We start from the raw sequence: 22,431 nt of genomic DNA, 5'->3' as shown, positions 1-22,431 counted from the left end.
TCGGACCTGAACCCTCCCGGACCGGACCGTGGGTTCGGTCCTGGGTTCGAAATAGTATAAGGACCGAACTGATTATTAAGTTCAGCGTTCGGCTGCTGCCTGAATACTGTGAACCCGTTCGAACCCGTTCGAACCCGTCTGAACGTGTTCTCATATTCTTTGCATGATCCACCAATATATCTGCTCTGATCTTCTGGCAACCGGCATGTCGATCGATCTCGGGACAATCAATAGCGGATCGGACTTCGCAGCCAAAACACCCAACACATTTCCATTGGCGAGATCTGACTTCCCTGGTAATCTACTCGATGTTCTGGTAAGCCTAATGTTAAACAAATGTTAATCTTTATTCAGACTTCAATGGTCTTTATTTTCAGAACATATTCTCAGGTTTCTCGTTCTGGTACTTCAAGCTTCAACACCAAGTAATTGCATGGCAACAGGATGTTCAAGGTGCGTCATTTTTTTGATCTCTTATCATAAAATTTGGAATAAATGAGCTACTTACTACAGGTTCAATCTTCACCCTCCTTGCTGCACAAATGTCGTGCGCACTTGGATCTGACGGCCAACTCAAGGATGCTAGTGCCATCGATTGGTACAATGATCCTGACGATGACACGCCCATGCTTCCTCCACCTCCACCTCCTGCATCCAATGGCAAGCTAACTGCCTTTGTGTCTCGCTCAGGCCGAGCTGTTAAACCGACAGAAAAAATCCGCGATGCTGGCAACACGACTCCAGCCAAACGAGTGGCTCCAGCGCCTCCCCAAGGACAGCCTGCACCCAAGCGAGTGCAACGTGGGTCCCGTCTGGTCCGTCACCATGATGACGATGACGACGAACCTCCTGCACTAGAGGATTGTTCAGATGATGAAGAAGAGGCCGAAGACAATGACGGGGAGGAAGCTTATGAGCGGACCAAGGTATTTGGAGACAAGGACCGTGAGGATCGCAAGCATAAGAAGAAAGAGGAGCGCAGTGGGGATTTGAAGGTAGTATTTACTCAGGAGAAGGGACGCATCAATCCGCACACCCAAGAACCTGAAGATGGCTGGTGGTGCGAGATATGCAGGTATGTTTTTACTTTTACTTTGAACGTCACACACATAACTAACTTTGTCAATTCAAGAGCCAATGATGTACCCACCAATCAGTGCTTTTTCAAAGGCAGTGTTTCGACTCGCCGCACCCATATCGCTCGAAATGCGAAGTGTCACTTTCCAATATACCGCGACCGCTGCAAAGAACGAGGTATCAAGATGCATGATCGGGCGATACCTCCTAACTGCAAAGCAACCGACGACTTGCAGAAAACGTTAGATGCCTCCCTCACGCCTAAAATTCCTGAATTCACCAAGACCGGTCTAATGGATTACATTGTTGAGCTTATCGTGTCTGAGGACGAGGTGAGTGTTTTTTTTTGTAATCGTGACTTAGGATGTTCATGCCATAGATAGGCATTCCAACTCGTTGACAAGGGACCCTTTCGCCGGCTCCTTCAATACCTCCGGCCTTCCCTTTCAGACAGGGATATTCCTCACCACACCAAAACTCGAGATGAAATTCTTGAACGGGCGCAGCTTGCCGTTCAACGTGTCAAGGAGAAACTTAAGCAAGTTGATAGCAAGATTTCGATCACGTTCGACTCATGGACCTCTGAACCTGGGGTACCTTTTCTCTCTGTCACCGCGCATTATATTGACTCCCCAGCTGGGAAACCTCATGAGTGGGAGTTGAAGACAGAGCAGCTTGCATTCACCATCATCAACGGCAATCACAGTGGGAGCAACATTGGACGAATCCTGATTGAAACTATCAATAACTATGGCATCCGCACTAAGGTTGGATGGTTTACAGCTGACAATGCTACCAACAACGACACAGCAATTCAGACCGTCGCGCTTGCTATCGACCCTTCCGGCAAGAAATGGATTGCTGGGGAACACCGTGTGCGGTAAGTGAACTATTTAATATCGTGATTTATATATATTGATGTCTACTATTCAGCTGTATGGAGCACGCCTTGCACTTAGCTGCGAAACACTTTGTCGAGGAGGTCGCACCCACACCAGCAAGCGTGCTCCTCAAGAACATGGCCGATGAAGATGACGATGATGAAACGACTGATTTCGAGGTTGCCGACACCGCAGGAAAAGCCCTCGCACTTGTTACGCAGATTCGGAAATCTCCCCAAGCACGCACTTTTTTTCAACAGTGTTGTGTCGAGGTCAATGAGCCGAAGCTTGAGCTTTTGAAATGGATTCGCACGCGATGGGCCTCACTCTTTGGTATGTTGGAGCGCACCCTTAAGCTACGCAAAGTAAGTTGGTTTCTATCCCTATGCCCAATACTAACTCAATTTGATCTGCCGCAGGGGGTGAATAGATTCATACAACTGGCGGATGACAGTGACGAAGTCCCAAACTTGCAGGGCAAGTCATATGGAGCATTCAAGCTTTCAGCCGAAGAATGGAAGAAGTTGGAATTGATGCACGACGTGCTTCAGGTATGTGCGAGTGTCCAGTCGAGTCTCAAATGTTGTATTAACCTACTGTATAACCAGGAACCTGCCAATGCACAACAATCGTTTTCGGCGACTCGTGAACCTACTGTATGGCGCGCAATTCCAGTCCTCGAGTATCTCCAACAAACTTGGCAAAACATGGCTAGTTCTTCGAAGTTTGACGACTTTTCATCCGCAATCAACTCTGGCCTCGACAATATTCGCAAATGGTACCACAAGATTGACGAAACTGATGTTTATTTTGTTTGCCTCGGTATGTGTTTTATTTACTATGATGCCCTATCTAATGCACAATGTAGCGCTTGATCCTAACTATAAGGTGGCATATGCGAAGGGTAAATGGGAGCCTCACGACTTCGACGAGGGCATGAGAAGCTTGCGGAAGGTTTTTGACAAATATTATCATCACAACTCCTCGCCCGCTGCTGCAGAGCCGTCTATTGCAGCTCCTGCCTCGCTTGCTCGCCATGGGTCATACGGCCATAGCTGGATGCGCGATGCTGTCAAAACTCGTGTCGCAAATGACACCGCAAATCGAAGACCTCGCCAGGAGCTTGACGACTACCTTGCTGCCCCATTAGAGGATGTTGAGAATATAGTGGCGTGGTGGGGTGTGAGTTTTTTCGCATCGCATTTCCTTGCAAGTTGACTCATTATGCCTTTAGCACCATTCCGTTCAATATCCCACCATCTCATGCATTGCAAAGGATTACCTCGCTATTCAAGGCTCTGCCGTTGCATCTGAACGAGCCTTTTCGAGTGGCGGCATCACTGGGACTGCGCGCCGTAATCGTTTGTTGCCAACAACATTCGAGGCCCTTCAGTTATTGAAGAGTGGGTACCGTCAAGGCCACATTTCTGCAATGGTTCAAGCTGAGTTTGCTGCTGCTCACGAACACTATGCCATGGACGAAATTTAGCTACTCATTTACGGTTCATGTATTTCTTGCAATTTTTGTCAAATTATATGTAGCGTTCGAGCGTTCGAACGCGTTCTGAACTTGAACCGAACGCTTGTGAACGCGTTCATAAGGGTCCGGTCCAGCGTTCGCCCTCCTTGCCTGAACGCGACCGATGGTCCAGTTCGGCGTTCGCATTTAGAGGCCTAAGAACCGAACCGAACCGGACTTCGGCACCACTACTAGCTTCAACCTTGTACTTCAAGTTGTCGTGCTCTTTGGAGTGCCACCAAAAGATAGCCACAAGCCATGATCACTGATACCTTCTGACTTGAGGGCTGCGTTATATCAGGTACCGTCGTAAGTGTGACAATACTGCAGTGTCAGTGATGTGGACTAATCTGCCGCTATGAGTGGTAGCGTTTGCGCTTTACGTGATTGTAGGGGCACTTGCTTGGTAAAGATGTCGTAATATCCATGAGGTTCGGAACCGAGCTGGGGCAAAGCGGTTAACAGCATCTGCAAAACCACTGAAATGAACGCTTAACTTACGCGCGTTACGGACACTTACGAACGCTTACGACTTCAGTAGCGCACTCATGCGATTGGTGGAGATGCTGAACACCAATATAACGCACTAGCATCTGGCTGATAAAACTCAAGCCTGATTATCTTTCGGTGATAAGATGCGATAGCAATAGTCAATACAATTGATCATGCTAATCTAGCCACGGTCTACGCAAATTCAGTACTAAATGTATGGTAGCTCTCTTTGTCCGCAAAGTTGTTCAAAAAGAAACGCTCGTGGCGTTCCAAACAAGTGGCCGACGAAATATCACTGGCCACTTTCTCGCCGAAACATGGTATGAGTTCAATAGCGTGTGTTACGTCTGTAATTTGCACCACAGCGCCCTGCCTATAACGATTACCAGTATTATCTTGAACGTACGAACGCTCCACGGTCCACATTGAAAGTTCGGGTTGTTCGTCAGGAGAGGCGATAAAGTGGAAGTATTGGACGTAAAGAAGCGGAGTAGAAAGGTATGTTGGAAGGTCTAAGTTGGATCCTCGTCGAATTATTGGCTGGAAAACCAGTCGGACCTGTGCGACGCGACTGCCTGGAAGAAGTGATAAAATCAGTACTAAAAACCAGTACAAAAACATACATACTCGTTTGGCCATCATCTCTCATGGTTTCAATGAGAACTGTATCACAGTTGCCGAAGGGGAAATCCTCACTAGGTGGGTAAGCTTGTATCACTCTGCTTGGCATTATGATTCGTGGCTGGAATGCTGAGCGAAGCTGTAGTTGGAATTTGTTCCACGTAGAGAGGCGCCCATATTTGCCGTCCCAGAGGCTATGCTCGCCCATGGACTGGGATGAACGATGCATGAAATCGGTGAGCATGATATCAAAGTCAGGGAGCGAGTATTTTGTGCGAATCTCAACTGGGGACAGAGATTTGTAATCCGGTGTTACATTCAGTTGAAAGGCGGTGAGTGCATCTCCAGAGAGAATGCCTTTGAGGAAGTGGTTGCGGACAGGTCGAGGACCATGGACGGACTTCGCTTCGTCAGGGAGAACTCGGGAAACCCAGGAGAGCGCAGGGTTGGTGGTTATGACATCTTCATCCTCGGCGTGTATAGCATTGACTAGTGATGCGCCGCGAGAATGCAACAGCGCAAACAGGTCAAAGATCTCCATCGCTTCTTGCCGGTTCAGGATCCGCACACACTGCAATGCAAAATCTTTGCTTTGCCGACTTGTCCGACTGAACAGATCCTTACAGTGTGTGATGAGCAAGCGCTCCGTCACATCAGCCGAAAACTGCATCAGGGAGCCCAGTCTCTCCACCGTCCCGCAAAAGCTTTGCAGTAGCTCGAGTTTAGGGATGAAAAAATCTTCTTTCGCACCATTCTTCCCCCTCCTTGCCTCAGCATCAACGATGGCATCCTTGAAGGAGTGGAAATCCGCAAGTGCCTGTGCCATGGACTTCAGTGAGTCAGGTGAATGAACTGGATTTTGTGCGAGGTAGATGAAGTCTATGAGGGCACGAATTGCACGAATGAATCTGGGTGGAGTGGCCCCTGCGATTGACGCGACAATAGTGCGTTGGATATCTCTGTGCTCACGCCCGGTCATTTGCTTAACGTGGGTGACACCTTTCGCAAAGTGGCGTGTCCCGACACGTTTATGCTGAATGGCGAAGCGGGCATCGAGCTCATGCTTGCCCACGGCCTCCTTGACCCAATTGAGCGGATGATCAAAGAAAAACTTATGGCAAGTATGGAGGATTTCAGCAGCAAGGAAGACAGACGGACAGGCGTACTTCCAATCACGCCAAAATGGCATATGAACTCCGGAAAGATAGACGGCTTTAGCCGCTTTCTGGAACTGGTCCAGGTCCCAAGGATCAATTGTTTTGGATATGTCGACAATGAGTTGTAGCGTATGCCGGCCAGTACGAGGGGGGTGGAGTGTGCCATCACCGAATTCCTTTTGTGTTGCCATGGTCAGAGGGGATGCACTTTTACTAGTTGCAGCGATCATACTGGCCTCTGGCAGGTCGCATACATGAGCAATGAGAGGTGTAAAGACATAACGAATATATCGGAAGGGATCCGACATGAAACAGCCTTCTGCTGCTGCGGCCTTGAGATTGGCTAAAATGAGATCCATACATTTGTGCCATAGTCGTGCCTGTAGGATTGTCTGATAGTCCGGATGCACTTTGAACTTGACAATGGGCATATAGCCTACACAGCGCCAAGCTCGTAACGTTGCCTTAGAGCGAACTTCGGAGTCGATATTGCCGATGGTGATGAAGACCGGATGCATCTCGAGCCCACCGGTGACTCGTGTTACAGGAGTTTTATCGGAACCTAATATGATTGGGACTTGAGTTGCGCCCATAGGAAGATGATCCTAGAAAATCCATCAAATTACGACCAGTAGACTGACAGCAAATATACCTGAATTTTCCATGCCATGTCAGCGCTCATATAATCTCCATATTCGCGCTGATCTCCAGCTTGGACGACATGTGGGTCAAATGTCATATGATTAGCAAAAGTTGGATCGCTGAAAAGTTGCTTGACCACATCTAACGCATCGCGCCAAATGAGCTCTATAGGCTGAGATGTCTTGTAACCGGTGAATGCGATTTGAGAGACTTTCCACTCCGTGAAGCAGGGTAGCGTATCCATCCAGCCTATGAGTTGATCCTTCGAAGTGAAAGATGGTCTTTCACGAGTGTCAAACTGTGGGCATAGGATCAGACTTGAAGGTAGGAGCTTAAGTTCACGGTTACCCATGTCAGCTTCAAGAACTTGGCGATCTGAGTTTGAGTAAGATTTTCGACCAAGAACTTCCCCAATTGCCATTCGGCTTCGTCATGAAAAGGGTAGTAAGTGTTTTCCTTACGCCGATATGCATACTCGTCGTCTTCCAGCTTATCGAGCATGTTTTTGCCAGTTCCGAAAATGTATCCAGAGTGTGGATGACAACGACCAGTAGCGGGTATATAGCCAGTCGGATGGTTACCTTGACGAAATGCAGGAGGGAGAGGCAATTCTTGTGGACGTGCATCGGATGGCCAGCAAGTAGACTGAGAATTGAGATGGGCTGTGATTAATTCAATCGTTGGAAAGGCTCCTTGACAGTTGGGACAAAGCCTGTCAAAGTATGAAGGTATGTCTGTTCGTTGAGCAAAAATTGTACGCACATTGTAAGCTTTGCTTTGCGGTATAAAGTTGTATACACTCTGGCAGCACACTGCAAATAATCTTCAAGTCTTTGAAACTCCGCTGACCTGCGCATTTGCTCAGAATCATTAGCAAAGTACTCAGTAATACTCGACTTCTGGATGATGAATACATCCTCTCCTCCATGCTCCCCCCCTCGATCAAGCAGTCCCTCTAATTCTAGCGGAGCTTCTAGCAGTGGAACTCTTGTCGAATCATCAACATATGACCTCGCCAAATATAAAGGCTTATCATCATCCGGAATTCACGTTCTGTCCAAGCAGATAAACTCAGACAAATCCCCCGAATCGATGATCTCTGTGCTTTCTCCAACTGGGTCACACCGTTCTCTCCCCTTTATGGATGAAGTGCCGAGCCCTCCAGATGGCAAAGAGAGCCTATTCTTTAGGCATTCTGATACTCCACCTCCAGGTGCTTCCCCTCGTGCACAGTACCTGCGGGAACGAATGTCCAGGAAACATCAGCCATACCCTCTCCACCCAGCTCCACTAGAGCTTCGGTTTGCAGCTCGTGTAACAGGGAGGGTACGCCAACCAGAATTCACTCCCGAAGAAACTGAACAGGTATTTTTTCTTACAATCGTTCATTCATTCTCATGTTAATTATTGCAAGAATGAACAACTAGCGGAGAGAGGCTTGTCACAATTGAGCCTCGCAACTCTGTACAAGGCATACAAAGCGAAGCTGGCTTCCCGTGAGACTGCGCGCCAACGTCTGTTGACGACAACATGGGAGATTGAAGAGGCCGAGCGCTATACAGCATTCCTTGAAGCACTCCATGTCGAGAGTAAACGGTTCCTGGGGTTAGAGGATGCCAAGTTGGAGAAAATGAGAGAGTGGTTTTCTTCCCGTAACCTGACAGAAGTTGCAGACGATACCAACTACCTTCAAGCTGTCTACGATGACGAATGCGAGATCCTCCGATCTCTATCTACTCAGGCACGACAAGTCTCAAAGATCTTAGGAAAATGTTCCGATGATATATTCTCGGCATCCACAAGTGAATCTACCAGCAAATCGCCCTTAAACGTGCTCTCGGTCGTAGAAGATGAGGATGATTTAGATGATTTCTCGGACCTCGAGGCCTGATAAGATCTCCAAACGTGGTATGTACATGCGCATGTGACGGCTGATCTCCCGCGCTGATTTCATATCTAGTAGATAGCCCTGCTTCTTTGCCGTTTCGCTGTTTCATCAATTTTTCCCGTCACTTATGATCTTTCGTTTTGTACAGCTTGTACAGTTTGTACGTGTTATTACCTGCATACCAGAATCAAAGTGCCCGTTACATCGATAACCGATGACTTGATTGTTTCCTTCCCCTACTACAATCGTATCTGACTTGCTCGTTCCCCTCTACTAATTCTGCTCGCCAAATGCAAGGTACTGGACGCGGTACCAATACCAAGCGCAAAAGCAAGGCTACTGTCCCAAAACCATCTCGGGGATCAGGGCTTAATCCGTCGGGACAGCCAGCCAACGATCAGCTCAACATTCCCTCAGAACGACTACGAATGCCCGACAATATGTTCGATCCGTATGATCGAGGTGGAGGTGGGCAAGGGAGCCATTGTGAGTGAATTATGAAACTGCGGACTCTCGATGCTGACGAAGACATGCCCGACACTTAAGCTGGTTCGATACCGCCACACTTTACCCTTGGGGACGACGGCAACTTTGACATAGACGCATTGTATGGTCAGGCTGGTAGGTCGCCGATCACACTCAATGATGCCTCAATGCTAACAGCATCAATTCCAGGTAGACAGACGCTGACAGACGCTTTGAGGTCAGATCCCTACACAGATGCAGACCTGCCCATGTCGCGATGGACTGGGCATGCGCCAGATCGCGGAGTACATCTAGTGCTGGCATACAAGCCAACTGATCTAACAACAATGCAGAGAGGTGAGATACCTTCATCCGATGTAGTGCATGTGAGTATCGATTCATTTGTTGGATGCACCCTGCTGACGCATTTGACTCTAGACTACAGGGCCTGCAAGGACCGTACGACGTGTGACCCGGCAGGTGTCAATGCCCTCAACACCATATGCGGTTCCACGAACTCTGGTGAGTTCTGATGCGCAAAGCCCTGTCGCCATCGAAGTGCGCGCTGGGCCTTCTGTGATGGAGCCGTCGTCGTCGTCACAGCCTCAAGACATTACGCCTACAAAAGAGGTCCGTCAACAAATTGTATGCAAGGCGAAACATGGGGTTGTTGGTTGGCTTTTCACAAAGTATGCGATGTCGCAAACTGCAGCAGATCGGAAACGCCTCATCAAGAAAGCCATTTTAGATGCAGTCCCAAGAATTTTCTCGTCGACCGGTGAGTTTTTTTATTAGATTCATCCATTACATGCTGCTAACAGGCTTTATAGTTTCATTCAATTCCCTAGTCACTAAAGAACAATATCGTTCTGTATCCCAAGCACTTACAAATGCACGCGGCAAAATTATCGACATTGCTCGCAGCGGTGTACCTCATGCGTACGAGCTATACCGCCCAAGTGGATATACGGAACGGACACCAACTCAATACCGGGTGCATATAGCTACGACACTTACCCGTACAGGCTCGTTGACGGTCATGCACTCGCATCATTTTGATCCGGTATGCGCATTCATTTTCGGTGCAACGAAATGTCTAATTTTCAATTAGGATGGTAACATACATGTTCACAGTCATTTCGACCATTCGTTCATCAAGCACGTCGTGATCCGGTTCATTTGGTATCTTCGACACGAAACCTTCCTTGGCGAATCCCCCCTCACGAAGATCAACTACATCATCGCGATTGCCGTAGCGGCTGTTTACTGTGTACTGCAGGAACAACGGATGCCGATGCCATCCATTGATCCCTTCACAGGTCTGGTCCATTACAACAAATTCGTTGAGGTCATCGCCGTCCTCGATGGTCTTGATGGAGAAGATAAAAAGGCGCTGGAAAGTTTTAAGCTTGATATGCTCGAAGTTGGACCATCGCAGATGCGCACTAATATTGAGGCCGATGATGATGATGATTTACTATACGAGTAGATAACATAGATCAATACAATGATTGTTTTCGATAATCTTGATAACGCATCTTTGCATAAATTGCCTGATATTACCGGCTCAGGGTGTAATATAACTAAAAGTATGCTTTACGAACGCAAACCTGAGCTAGTCCAAAAATGAAATGCTCAAAAGCACTTTAGAGCGAGCGTCGACCAACTCGGCTTTTTAGATGAGGGTTTCAACTTTCTGCGACTCATCATGCATCGACAATGGACGTTAGAAATGATAAGAAAGAGCCAGGCTGTTCCCGAGCCTACTTGCCTCGGCGATGCCTCATTCCAACTCAGCACTAGCGCTCATGAACTGCTGTTACACAAATTCAATGTCTGACATCGGCGGCAGCCACGGCAGGTGACCAAACGAGGACAAAATATTGTGTAAGCATGACCCCGAGCCACCCACTGAAGTTCCGATTCGTTTATATCTGTGTGTTTATCGTCAATCGTCAGTCGCCTCCGAATCTCTTCTGCTCTATCCATTGTCACCATGTTGATTATTCAGTTGGTTGAGCTCGAAGATAACGGAACACGAGAAGAATCTGTACGTTCGGACTTAGAATGACGGGATGAAAAATCAGGATAATCGGGGAAACACTCAGGTTTATAATAGGTTCAAGACAACGCAACGTAGCAAGAACAAACGGCTAGTAAGACCGGCAAGGTACGATGACAGTTGGTAAGAATGTCGATAGTTGTGACATCGAGTAACTGAAGAATAAATAAGCTAATGAGTGTAGTCAGGGGTTTGGAACGGGGTTATTAGGTGGTTGCTTATAACTGTTAACTTCGACAGCGCTACCGAGCGTTACACTTATCCACTAACCGAAGTCCTCACTTGTAATCAATCTCTATTGATGGAGACCATAATATTTTATCCTCACTTCAGCTCATTCCGAATGTCGCTCATGAATGAGGGGATTTCTGAACTAGACATCGTACGTGGCCGTGATGTTTACAGCCTTCCTTGATCCGATCACAATGTCGGTAGCCTGGTACTATCACTCGCTTCAGTGCGGCATTGTCGTGGTCCAGGTGAGATCTGGTCTGATATGAGCAAATATGACGGCGATCCGATTACATCATGGGCCATGGTCTGCCACGACTTCAGTCGTTACGTGCCATGGCAGCGCGTTGGACCACGCCCTAGTCACGATCGGACTCAGGAAGACTAGCCCATTGCCGATCCGTTCAACGGTGGTGAGCCCAGTGGTCATACCGACTTGGATGCTCTCCCACGCTGAGTCCCTGTACTACGGTTGCGACTTGGTTACGATTGGCATTACCTCGGATCTGGCATCTAGTATCTACCTTTACTTTGCGTCGTGATTGCTACCCTTTCACATCCCTACGTGACGCTACGTCGCTAGCCTGGAAATGTATGTGGGATTCTCGCGATGAGACTCTACAGTATATAAGTGCGAAGGGCGATGGTAGGCATATCAACTTCTGACCCCATATTTCCCCTCGCAGGCGACGCACTGATGGGATCATATTTGACGCGCCTTACATTCCTTGTTGCACTTCTAGCTGGCTTAGTTGTGCAAATACAGGCACTCTCCCCTGAATATCTCGCGTGCCAATTGCAAAAGGATGCGGAAACCTCTCCATTAACTGGGTGCCCAGCAGGAACCCTGTATGTGTCGCCCACAGATAGCAGGGCAACTTTCACAAGTGTTCAAGCTGCTATAGAATCTCTGTGGGTAACTGTCGGGATTTTTTTGTCTTCTGTCCTGATATTCCTCCAGGCCACAGACGGGCGACGCTGTAATTCTTATTGGAGAAGGAGAATACTTTGAAATGGTCAATGTTGCGCGGTCCGCACCGCTCACTCTTCTGGTAATCATCACTTTCTCAGGCGTAAAGTTCAATTGCCGAGATATTTTTTTGTGTAGGGTCAACTTGATCCTTCCACTGCTTACGATCCAGCGGGGAATGCTTCTCAGCGCAACCTTGTTCACATTTGGAACAATATATATGTCAAAGATGGACTGAACGATGAGCAGACTGCGACTTTCACTATTTCACCTACCCCAGGAGAGAATTTCGGTAACACTGACTTTAAAGCGTATAATATCGACTTCGAAAATCGTTCTGTAAGCGTTTATTTATCTCCTGTAATTATACATCTGTATAATCTCACTCGATCCAGGCCAACTACTCGATTTCTCAAGCCCTCGTCACCGCCATCAGCTATGCAAATGCTTCCTTCTATGGCTGCACCTTTGCTAGCTATCAAGATACGTGGTACACCGGCAGCAACGCACACACATATGTCGTTGACAGTATAATATACGGTCAAACTGATTGTAAGTCATGCTGTCTTGGAAAAGTCGAGCTGCAGCTGCTGATGCCGTGGCAAGATCTTTTCGGATTTGGCATGGCGTAAGTGTGTATTGATGCATGTGTAAACTCCCTGAGTAACCTTTGGAATAGCTGGTTCCAAAGCGTGATTTTGGCCAACCGAGCTTGTGGTGGTGGTATCACAGCCTGGCAAGGTGCGACTGGCACCAGGAATGGGGCATACATCGCCGATTCCAAAATAATTCGGGTCAGTTTTCTGGTCTGGTGCTCGTGTTTTTTTAATGACTAGTATTGTTTTAAATCCAGTCCCCGGATGCCAATGCTACCACTCCGACTGATTCTGGCTGCTCCCTCGGTAAGCCAAGAACTGTCATATATGTTTTGGTTGTAAAGTTAAGCTCGGATCGTCTCTAGGACGCCCATGGAATGCGATGGCCGTTGCTGTGTACATGAACACCTACATGGATGAGAGTATTCGATCTGCAGGTTTCACTTCTTGGTCTGGAAAGTAAGCACTGTTGTTGGGGGATAACACCGATCGCTGATCCTCTATGGCAGAGAAAGCATTCCAGACACCACTTATTACGCAGAGTTCAATTCGTCTGGTAGGCCTCATGCACTCATGCTGCAGGCGTCAGATCCTTACGCTCCTCATAGGTCCCGGAGGGGATACGTCAGCACGTGTAGCGCAAGATCATATCCTGACTTCCGACCAGGCATCATCCTTCACGCTAGAGGAAGTTTTTGCCGGTATACCAAAGTGGATTGACTTTAATTATGAGTATTGATGGATTTTGTCATATTGTACTACAAAAACTCCGGTGACGGAAATTCGTCAGCAATTAATTGAACTTTCCTCGCATTTGCACTTTCACACATACGGCAGCCACACAGGTCGATGCCGATTCAAGCCCATTGGAGCTTCCACATCTTTGACAGGCGTAACGGATAGCCGTGCTGCATGGCAAATAGCTGTCATCGTCCTGAGAGACCCTTCAACGTTCCTTTTGTCACCTGTCGCCTCATGGAGTGTGACAGATAGTGCTACTACCTCTAGGTTTGGTGGGTCCATTCGCTTTGGTAGAGGTTTCCCATCTCCGAATGCAGTATCTGGCGGAAGTTGCCCAAGTGATCGGAGCCACTGCGCAACTGCTGCTAAAGAGGCACGGACTTCCCAAGAGCCGCCTTCCTGTTCAATAAGAATTCTTTTAAGAAATTGACTACGACAATGAACGTCGTTGGGGCCTGAGGACTCACAGTGATCGTTTTTGCGATTGCAGCTTGAATTCCAAAAGCGAGGAAGTACCCTGCAACATGATCCAAGGCTTGTACAGGGAGTGCTCGAGGTTCTGGCTTATTCACGACGGGCAGCTCATTGAATTTAGCAAAAGCTTCAGCCTCTGCCCAATTAAAGCCCGTAGCAGTCTGAACGAGCGAGTCGAACTAGAGATCTCATCGTCAGAAAGTATAGTGATAAAATTCAAAAGGATATTACGCCACGCTTGTGTTTCCAGGGACCCTCCCAACCGTACGCTGTCAGATTGGCGCATACAATACCAGGCCGAATTTTGGCAAGTTCCTGGGGTCCAAACCCTTTTTCCTGAAGGCCACCTGGTCGGTATGCTTGCAGGAATACATCAGCATCCTTGACTAATTCTTTCAGGCAGTCATTTTGTGGGGCTTGGGTGAGATCGAGCTGCGTTGTGCGCTTGCCACGAGATGTATCGACATCAAGCGCGGGCAAATCAGGAAGCTTTGGGGAGGTAACGAGGAGCACGTCAGCGCCATACGCTATCGAATTTGTAGATCAATAATGCGACCCGGATCATTTCGAGAGAGGAATATTGTCACATACCTGCAAGCGTTCGGCCGCACACCGGTCCTGAAAGTACCCGGCACAGGTCTAACACTCTAATTCCCTCGAGAGGGAACTGCGGAGACTCCTTGATGTCCCGTTTAGGAGCTTCTCCGATCTTGATGAGCTGGATTGGAGGCGTTCCTCTTAATGCAGCTGCTTGCGGATGCTTGTCCCACTCCTCAAATGACCTATAGGCACTAACACACATTCTCTGCTTTACTGCTTCATCTTCAAAATCTTTCGCATTCCACTGCAATAAAGCGGCTTGAATGGCTTCACGAGTGGGATCACACTGCAAAATATTGAGGATGCCCTGTCGGTGACTTTGGTGATCGTTAGCTACCAAACACCTGCCTAAAAATTGACGCAAGCTTACTGCGGGAAGTTGGTGTGCAGACGAACAAAACTGTCGTCCTTGGTTCTATATATTCCCGCCAGATAATCCTGCGCAGATGTAGTAGGCACCTGGCCATCTACGGTGTACCAAGATTCACTGCTTGACTTTAGTAAGATGAAATCAAAGATCGAGGGAAGAGTAACCTAGAGATGTCCAGAATAGCGTGACGTGCGTCGACACTGACGTCTTGCATATTTCCAGTCCTCAGAGAAAGGATATATGCAGCTGCTAGGCCTGCTAGGCCGATAGATGTCTCAAGGGGGCTTGCTCATATCGATCGACATGCGGGTATTCGAGAGAGGTTTGCTTACCTGTGCTGCGTTTCCTAGCTTGAAGGAAGAATCAATAGCAGTGTCAGGGCAGCCACTGAGTTTGAGATGTGAAAGGATCTCTGGAGGCAAATCATTGTCGAGCCAAAGAGAAGCGGCCTGATCGCATGATTGTGAGGTGTAGGACATGTTTCTGCGCCAAATATTGAACGGGAGATATGATCGGAATGTTTAGGAAGTGCACAGTGGTGACCTGACTGGGATAGTAATAAGATAGCAAGAGCCAGCTGAAAGGGTCACCGAGTCCGTCCGAGGCTACAAGAATGTCACAAAAAGAAATATGAATTGTGCATGTCCAACGCGTTGGTTGACAGCTCAGCACGCTCGCCAGGTCTCGGACACAATCTTTGCGAGTGAGGTCTTTATAAATGCAGAATCCTGAAGATCATCATGCGCACTCATCGTTGACTCATCGAATACATATATAGGCTAAGGGTACAGGTATGGAAAAATTAATGTCCGTCAACGTGATCCACTAGCACTTGATCCGACGACCTACCGTATAGCATGATTTGAGCTCGTTGTCTCTCTTTTCTTGCAATTGCCTCCTTTTCTTCTCTGTCGACGGTAGAATGAAATAAAATTTATCGCACAATTCTATCGGGTGCATGAGAATTCCCGTCATCGAAAGCGGAAGTTTAAATGTGTCGGGATAAGCCGCGAAACCGAAAACTCCCGAAGAGGTGAATATTTTGGTAAGCGCAGCCTTTCGTTTACTCTGTCCTCTTCGGTATGGTCTCCAGAGCACTGTCGGCGTCGCTAGCCCGTTCACTCAGGACTTCAGCACGCAATCCTGTAAGTTTTCGGGCTTTTCTATGTCGTCTCACTTTGATTTTCATCCTCAACCACAGCGGCCTTTGCGGTCATTTGCGACAGCTGTGAATATTCCATCTCCCATCACCCAAACAACAACTCTCTCCAATGGCTTAACTGTCGCAACAGAGTCTCATCCTCATGCACAGACCGCAACAATTGGCGTCTGGATTGATGCCGGTTCCCGTGCCGAGACTGACAAAACTAATGGCACTGCCCACTTCCTTGAGCATATGGCCTTCAAGGGCACCAAACGTCGCAACCAACACGCGTTGGAACTCGAGGTTGAGAACCTTGGCGCACACTTAAATGCGTACACCTCTCGCGAGCAGACCGTGTACTATGCAAAGAGCTTCCGAAAGGATGTTCCGGTCGCCGTTGATATCATTTCCGATATTCTGCAGAATTCCAAATTGGAGACTACAGCTGTTGAGAGGGAACGTGATGTCATTCTTCGAGAACAGCAAGAGGTCGACAAGCAGCTGGAAGAGGTTGTGTTCGACCACCTTCATGCCGTTGCTTTCCAGCGTGCGTCTTTTGCTTCGATCTCATACGTGCTGTACACTCATCCATGATGATCTCTTACAGACCAACCGCTTGGTCGTACCATTCTTGGCCCCAAAGCCAACATTCTTTCCATCAAGCGTGGCGACCTTGATTCTTACATCAAAACCAACTATACCGCCGACCGCATGGTTCTCGTCGGTGCCGGAGGTGTCGACCACCAGGAGCTGGTTCAACTTGCTGAAAAACATTTCTCCTCGCTTCCCACCTCACAGAACCCGATTCCTCTTGGCCGTCTTGCTCATCCTCGTTCGAACTTTGTCGGTTCAGACGTTCGGCTCCGTGATGATGCAATCCCGTGTGCACACGTCGCCATTGCCGTTGAGGGTGTTGGTTGGAGCTCACCTGACTACTTCCCCATGCAGGTAATGCAGAGCATCATGGGCAACTGGGATCGCTCCCTCGGGGCTTCTCCTCTTCTCTCATCCCGTCTTTCTCACATCATCTCATCGAACAACCTTGCTAACTCATTCATGTCCTTCTCCACGTCTTACTCCGACACTGGTCTCTGGGGCATTTACCTCGTGTCTGAGAACCTTATGAACCTTGACGACATGGCACATTTCACTCTGAAGGAATGGTGCCGCATGTCTATGGCTCCGACTGATGTCGAGGTCGAGCGCGCCAAGAGCCAGCTCAAGGCTGGCTTGTTGCTCTCGCTTGACGGGACGACTGCTATTGCTGAGGACATTGGAAGGCAGCTTGTCACCACTGGTCGCCGTCTCACCCCTCAGCAGATCGAGTCTGCAGTCGATGCTGTGACCACGGATGAGATCAAGCGCGTTGCACAGAAATACCTGTGGGACAAGGACGTAAGAGTTTCTTCTTAGACTGGAGCTGGGCGCATTCACTTAATCACTCCTTTGTAGATCGCTATTGCAGCTCTCGGCCCGCTCGATGGACTTCTCGATTACAACCGCATTCGCTCAGACATGTCGTCCATGACATATTAAAGGTTAGTTTCATCCATTGTTTGCATTGGATAATGTACTCATGATTCACAGTCACAGGATGGTCAGTTTGACTGTTATTGGGACGCTAGCTAGACGATACGCTGTTCGCCGTTGTTCGTTCCGAGTAGACAGCGGAATAAATGACTTTTAATACCAATATAATTTACCAAGAGCAAATCCAATGGCAATTGATGGCTGTTCCTGTCCATGGCGAAAATTTGATCGATGATTTCACGTGCAGATCATCAATCAATTTTTTGTCATGGATTCTAATTCTAATTAAGCCTATAGATGGTTTGTGGCAAAGACTGGTTGTGAGTCTAACTAACCATGGGGTGAAACATCTGTACTAGCCAATCGACACTATCATGGCATTAATATTGTGGCAGTGGACAGTACGATTTTTAACAGGGATGCACCCGCTTGATAACTTCATTCAATGGCCAGTGTATCATAAAATGTATTCTCTGTATCCTGTCATGAATGATAAAGTGGAAAGAAGGCCAAATACAAATGCAATATACTGGTACATAGTTCGGATCAATAGTCAGATATATACTCGCCCGCAAGTCGAGGTGCACCGCACATGTTGTTGTCTACGCGAAGCAGGGGACGCGCGCGAGCTATAACGCTTCCCAGCCAACTAAAATTGCTTCTGGAACCATGTACAAAAGACTTGATCACTGGTCCCAGTCACTTTTATTCTTCACAAACATCATTACGAAGCCTCCACTTGTGGTGTAGCCAAACGCAAAGTAACTCTAACGCTTTTGAAAGCCTTCCTGTGACTGCTTTTGCTTTTGTGGTAGAATGGCACCCCCGATAGCAGAAACAACTTCATCAATGCTCGTGTGGTTACTACAGCTCTGGTAACGACTCCAGACCACACTAGGGCAAAACTGTATCAACATTTATATTCATTGGAAAGAACGTCCTTTACGATTAAACGGCTGGCTCCCACGTACTGCTTGCCCTTGCCCTTCGCACGGATCCATTCGCGCATAGTCAACCATACGCCGCTCTAGCCAGAGTTCGATGTCAGTAGTTACGGATGTTCATGCAGGCATAATATATATATATTTCAAGTCAAAACACGGTATCCAATGGCAAACCAGCGCCGAAAGGCCCAAACCAATACAATAAATATTTATACATCAGTTCCGCCTCTGGATATCCCTTTGGGCCGATATTTCAATATCCACGGGTGTCGTGAGACATCAGTTAATGGGATGCGCTCTTCAGGATTATATTTGAGTAACTACAAGGCGATCAGGGTCTGTAGATCACCGAGTCACGGTGTGTACATACCTGTGTTATCAGGTCTCTTGCCTCGGGAGAGACGAGCGATGGAATTCTGAGGTCGACTTTAGCTATGCGACGGTAAGTGGCTTGAATTACAAGCGTGAGATAAACGAAAGGATAAGTGCAACAGGCTACTTACCGTTAACGCTGCTCCTATCTTCAAAGGGAGGATTGCCGACCAAGAACTCATACGTTAGTACACCTAGAGCCCAATAATCTACCTTTTCGTTGTGTTCTCTTCCCTCGACCATCTCAGGTGGCAGATAATCAAGCGTCCCGCATAGCGTCATGCGTCTATTGCCGGGTGCGTGTACGCTCCATCCAAAGTCGCCGATCTTGAGCTCACCATTGATCCCCAACAAGAGATTCTCCGGTTTGATATCTCTATGAATGACGTGCTTGCCATGCAGGTAAGACAAAGCATCCGCCATCTGGTCGATATATCTCGAGCTCCGTTTCTCTGAAAAGCTGCCATGCTTGGAGAGCTGCTTGTATAGCTCGCCCTTGCCGGCGAACTCGAGCATGAGGAAGATACGTTTCTCGTCATGGAAGTAACCGTACAAGCGAAGTACGTTGGGGTGCCGAAGATTTTGTTGAATTTCAATTTCACGTCGAATCTGTTTCTCGACACGAGACTGGATGATTTCGGATTTATACAGACATTTGAGGGCGAGGATGTATTGCGGCTCGCATTTAGTGCGGACCATGTACACGCGCCCAAATTTTCCCTTTCCGAGAGGGCGACCGATCTCGAATGAAGGGAGACTCCACTCTCGAGTGGGACGGGCTCTGAGGGTGAGGTTGGTGATGAGATGTCACTAACGTTATCTTCACTCACCCCAAGACACTAGAATCGAGAGCAAGTGCTTCAGCTGCCTCTCCAAAGACCTTTTCACCCCTTTTCTCGTTGTCTAGCTCGAGGCCACCATCATACTTGCCGATGTCAAGTGAGGGCTGGGGTTCTGAAGGAGTTACCTGCTTTACTGATTCGAGCTGGAGCATTTGTATTCGTTTGGTTGCGGAGAGCAGACGGTTGAGTGGGTTTTGCTGTAGGAGGATGGGGTGCGGCATATTTTGTGAGCAGTTTGGCAACATTTGTTTGGGAAGGTTGCTTGGTATGGCCGGGACGAGAAGATTGTTGGTGCTTCTTCGAGGAGATTTCGAGGGCAGCGATTTGTTTGGTGACCGCACCTATTGATGCCATGTTCCGGGGAGACAAGTATACTTCAGAGTGAAAGGCTACGAATGTTGAAGGGATGCGGCAAAACGCGTGGCCGTGCAGTTATGGATTATGGAGTTGGTTCAACTTTTCGAGCCCCGCTCACGCGTCGATCACATGATCGATCTTTTAATTTAATACAGGCCCTTATTAGATTAATATTCTCTTATATATATGTTGCAATATTGTGTGGCTAAGCCTCAAGTTGATGTACAGCTACTTCCATATCGATAGACCAGGTCTCGTGTCACCGGCTCTATTCGCATGTGGAGCCAGGGTCCCGCTCATGACGGCGAAATACTCTTGAATGGTACTGAGGGCGCTCGGCCTGTCAGTAGCGCCGCATACATACCGGTGGCTATCGAACAGCAAGAGGTCATTAAAGCCCGCTGCGAATAGGGCTATGTCCATCATAGGGTCCTCGACCCCAACGGACAAAAAGCTTGATTTTTTTTAAATCAAAAAAAAGAAGTCATCATGTCTGACCACATGTCGTGAGCTGAGGGGGAAGGTTGTAGGAAGCAGCGAACTTCTGGGGTATTCCGCCCTTGTTCCAAACAGTTCGTGAAAGGTGGAACTCTGTTGTGCAAGCAAGTAGATACGGCAAAATCTGATATGAAAATACACCCATGATAAATTGCTCGACATCGACGGAGATCCGAAAATTTTAAGAAGTCGCTGAAATCTATTCTCGGATTCAATCTCTCTTAAGTACTGTACTATTTTATGTAAGCTCGTATCTTAAGATAAGTATTATCCGATATCTCTTCACATAAATATGATGCCACATTCTACAAAACATCGTCCTAATCAACTAAAAAGAAATACAATCAGTCAGAAAAGCTCCTTGCATCAGCCGACATGCATGTGAAATCCATAATTTGGGCGTACAGCTCCTCTCGTGGCACGCAGGTGACACTCCCGTACATGCCGGGAGTGATTGTCTTTCATCACTATCCTCCCGCAATTAGGCCACAAGCACTCCACCTTGTAACGGCCTTCTTCTACGAAGATCCGACGAAGAGAATCCATGTCGTAAACACCAAAAGCGCTTTCGGTTTCAGACACAGCCGGTCTTTCCATGGAAATACCTGCGCTGGTTCCTGGACCCATGTCCACAACGTCAAAAGACATGGGAGAAACTTCGACAGGAGCGACAAGTGGCATCGCCGGAAATGCGAAGTGTCCGAAGTGTGCATCATGATGCAAGTAAGGATGAGCTGACTGCAGGTAATGCTTGATAATCGAGATTGCCTCGCTAACGGTCAGCTGTGGACCGTGTACCGACTGAAGGTGGACAAGGTAGGCTTCAACAAAGGATACCATCCGTGTGTCGACCGTTGGGGGAGCAATGTGATTCCTGGCAAAGCTATCCCATGATCTACGAAATGGTCAAGTACTGACTCAAACCTTAGAGTGATTGGAACTTACTGATGCTCTGTGAAATTTCTGGATGGAGAGAGTAAGCCCACGGAGTAAGCCAATTCTGCAGGCAAAACACCTGGAGTAACATTATCGATGCTGTTGATTGCGTGGTGGAGTGTTAGAAGATATCAGTCGAGTCAACGTTGAGCATTACTTACATCACCTGACTGAGAAAATTCTGGCATGGGCCAATGGGACTGCCAACAAACCCGTGACTGAAGGAATTATCTGTCGCGTTTGTGTTAATCCGGCAGCTCTCGAGGTTTGCTGTCAGCTCTTCCAACATGCAAGATTGCGAATTCATGACGGGTGAGAGGACATGTTCACTGTTCACTGTTCAGAGTAATTTATACAACAGTACGTTCAATTGTGCCGCGACTGCGGCAATAAATGCAATGATCATCGATCGAAGTCCAGCCCACAGCAACATACCTTAAGCATCAGTAATTATACATTATTTTTGCCGAGTGTATGGAGCTCCGGCAGCGATGATGATGCATGACCTGATACATGTTCATTGGTCAGCGCGTAATTTGACGCTAGGCACTATATTCAGGCATTCCTGTGTTGCCTTCTGACTCATAGGCAATGACTGGCGCATTGAGCGCAGTATAGCGAATGAACGTGAAATTAGCGAAAACTGTCTGGAGTAAATTGAAAGTGAATTCTGGCCTGTGTGGCCTTGAGCACACCAGAATTCAAATGATATGTGCTCCCAAATCAAATGCACCGCAAGGTGCCAATCATCGAAGTCAATCAAGATAAATTTTGAAGGAGACTGAACGCCGTCTTACTGGTATTACTTTAGTAAGTGGCTTGCATGGCCACTTGGTCCGAGTCTATCGAGGCGCGTCTTTAGCAGACCGGTTGCCAAAGTGATGCATCGAGTGTAGCACCGACGGAGTCAGCTTGAATTTGCAAATTACCAGACCTAAGTTACGAATTGAATCAAATGTTTGATCCATAACTTGCAGGACTGAAGCTTACAGAGCGAGTTTCCTATGCGCTAATACTTAGAA

General features: G+C 47.8%; 8 protein-coding genes across 8 annotated transcripts; 4 read left to right on the top strand and 4 right to left on the bottom strand.

Moving 5' to 3' along the window:
- Positions 1 to 4,161: 4,161 nt before the first annotated feature.
- Positions 4,162 to 6,890, bottom strand: F5891DRAFT_956073 (uncharacterized protein; the record flags this gene model as incomplete). Its single annotated transcript, XM_041375384.1, has 5 exons — positions 4,162 to 4,544; positions 4,597 to 5,821; positions 6,002 to 6,352; positions 6,385 to 6,687; positions 6,738 to 6,890. The coding sequence occupies 5 exons, from the start codon at positions 6,888 to 6,890 to the stop codon at positions 4,162 to 4,164; spliced, it is 2,415 nt and encodes an 804-aa protein (XP_041223819.1).
- A 405-nt stretch (positions 6,891 to 7,295) lies between these two features.
- On the top strand, positions 7,296 to 8,368 carry F5891DRAFT_1239874 (uncharacterized protein; the record flags this gene model as incomplete). The annotated part of the gene is made up of 2 exons (XM_041369706.1): positions 7,296 to 7,754; positions 7,804 to 8,368. The coding sequence occupies 2 exons, from the start codon at positions 7,296 to 7,298 to the stop codon at positions 8,278 to 8,280; spliced, it is 936 nt and encodes a 311-aa protein (XP_041223818.1). The 3' UTR covers positions 8,281 to 8,368.
- Positions 8,369 to 8,567: 199 nt separating this feature from the next.
- F5891DRAFT_1191226 (uncharacterized protein) lies at positions 8,568 to 10,231 on the top strand (the record flags this gene model as incomplete). The annotated part of the gene is made up of 7 exons (XM_041367424.1): positions 8,568 to 8,763; positions 8,824 to 8,898; positions 8,953 to 9,047; positions 9,096 to 9,128; positions 9,181 to 9,520; positions 9,573 to 9,805; positions 9,854 to 10,231. The coding sequence occupies 7 exons, from the start codon at positions 8,568 to 8,570 to the stop codon at positions 10,229 to 10,231; spliced, it is 1,350 nt and encodes a 449-aa protein (XP_041223817.1).
- A 1,501-nt stretch (positions 10,232 to 11,732) lies between these two features.
- F5891DRAFT_1174319 (carbohydrate esterase family 8 protein) lies at positions 11,733 to 13,340 on the top strand (the record flags this gene model as incomplete). The annotated part of the gene is made up of 10 exons (XM_041365662.1): positions 11,733 to 11,947; positions 11,997 to 12,087; positions 12,144 to 12,344; positions 12,401 to 12,557; positions 12,612 to 12,633; positions 12,685 to 12,799; positions 12,859 to 12,907; positions 12,967 to 13,060; positions 13,111 to 13,157; positions 13,210 to 13,340. 10 exons carry the CDS (start codon positions 11,733 to 11,735, stop codon positions 13,338 to 13,340), a joined length of 1,122 nt encoding a protein of 373 aa, XP_041223816.1.
- F5891DRAFT_1045121 (CoA-transferase family III) lies at positions 13,274 to 15,759 on the bottom strand. Its single transcript, XM_041362230.1, has 8 exons — positions 15,636 to 15,759; positions 15,119 to 15,565; positions 14,951 to 15,060; positions 14,787 to 14,903; positions 14,408 to 14,733; positions 14,048 to 14,343; positions 13,810 to 13,995; positions 13,274 to 13,741 (listed from the first exon to the last, which is right to left on the bottom strand). Exons 2-8 carry the CDS (start codon positions 15,263 to 15,265, stop codon positions 13,424 to 13,426), a joined length of 1,500 nt encoding a protein of 499 aa, XP_041223815.1. The 5' UTR covers positions 15,266 to 15,565; positions 15,636 to 15,759; the 3' UTR covers positions 13,274 to 13,423.
- On the top strand, positions 15,760 to 17,683 carry F5891DRAFT_1045118 (Metalloenzyme, LuxS/M16 peptidase-like protein). The gene is made up of 5 exons (XM_041362229.1): positions 15,760 to 15,931; positions 15,988 to 16,477; positions 16,538 to 17,325; positions 17,383 to 17,468; positions 17,518 to 17,683. The coding sequence occupies exons 1-4, from the start codon at positions 15,869 to 15,871 to the stop codon at positions 17,464 to 17,466; spliced, it is 1,425 nt and encodes a 474-aa protein (XP_041223814.1). The 5' UTR covers positions 15,760 to 15,868; the 3' UTR covers positions 17,467 to 17,468; positions 17,518 to 17,683.
- Positions 17,684 to 18,522: 839 nt separating this feature from the next.
- Positions 18,523 to 19,972, bottom strand: F5891DRAFT_1148676 (kinase-like protein; the record flags this gene model as incomplete). Its single annotated transcript, XM_041365077.1, has 5 exons — positions 18,523 to 18,724; positions 18,775 to 18,854; positions 18,908 to 19,557; positions 19,607 to 19,730; positions 19,753 to 19,972. 5 exons carry the CDS (start codon positions 19,970 to 19,972, stop codon positions 18,614 to 18,616), a joined length of 1,185 nt encoding a protein of 394 aa, XP_041223813.1. The 3' UTR covers positions 18,523 to 18,613.
- Positions 19,973 to 20,656: 684 nt separating this feature from the next.
- F5891DRAFT_1279651 (uncharacterized protein) lies at positions 20,657 to 21,890 on the bottom strand. The gene is made up of 3 exons (XM_041370365.1): positions 21,571 to 21,890; positions 21,419 to 21,508; positions 20,657 to 21,368 (listed from the first exon to the last, which is right to left on the bottom strand). The coding sequence occupies exons 1-3, from the start codon at positions 21,714 to 21,716 to the stop codon at positions 20,840 to 20,842; spliced, it is 765 nt and encodes a 254-aa protein (XP_041223812.1). The 5' UTR covers positions 21,717 to 21,890; the 3' UTR covers positions 20,657 to 20,839.
- Positions 21,891 to 22,431: the final 541 nt, after the last annotated feature.

The sequence above is a fragment of the Suillus fuscotomentosus genome (genome assembly GCF_016647785.1).
Source record: "Suillus fuscotomentosus strain FC203 chromosome Unknown F5891scaffold_41, whole genome shotgun sequence".
Lineage (NCBI taxonomy): Eukaryota > Fungi > Basidiomycota > Agaricomycetes > Boletales > Suillaceae > Suillus > Suillus fuscotomentosus.
This window is presented reverse-complemented; position numbering and strand designations above follow the sequence as displayed.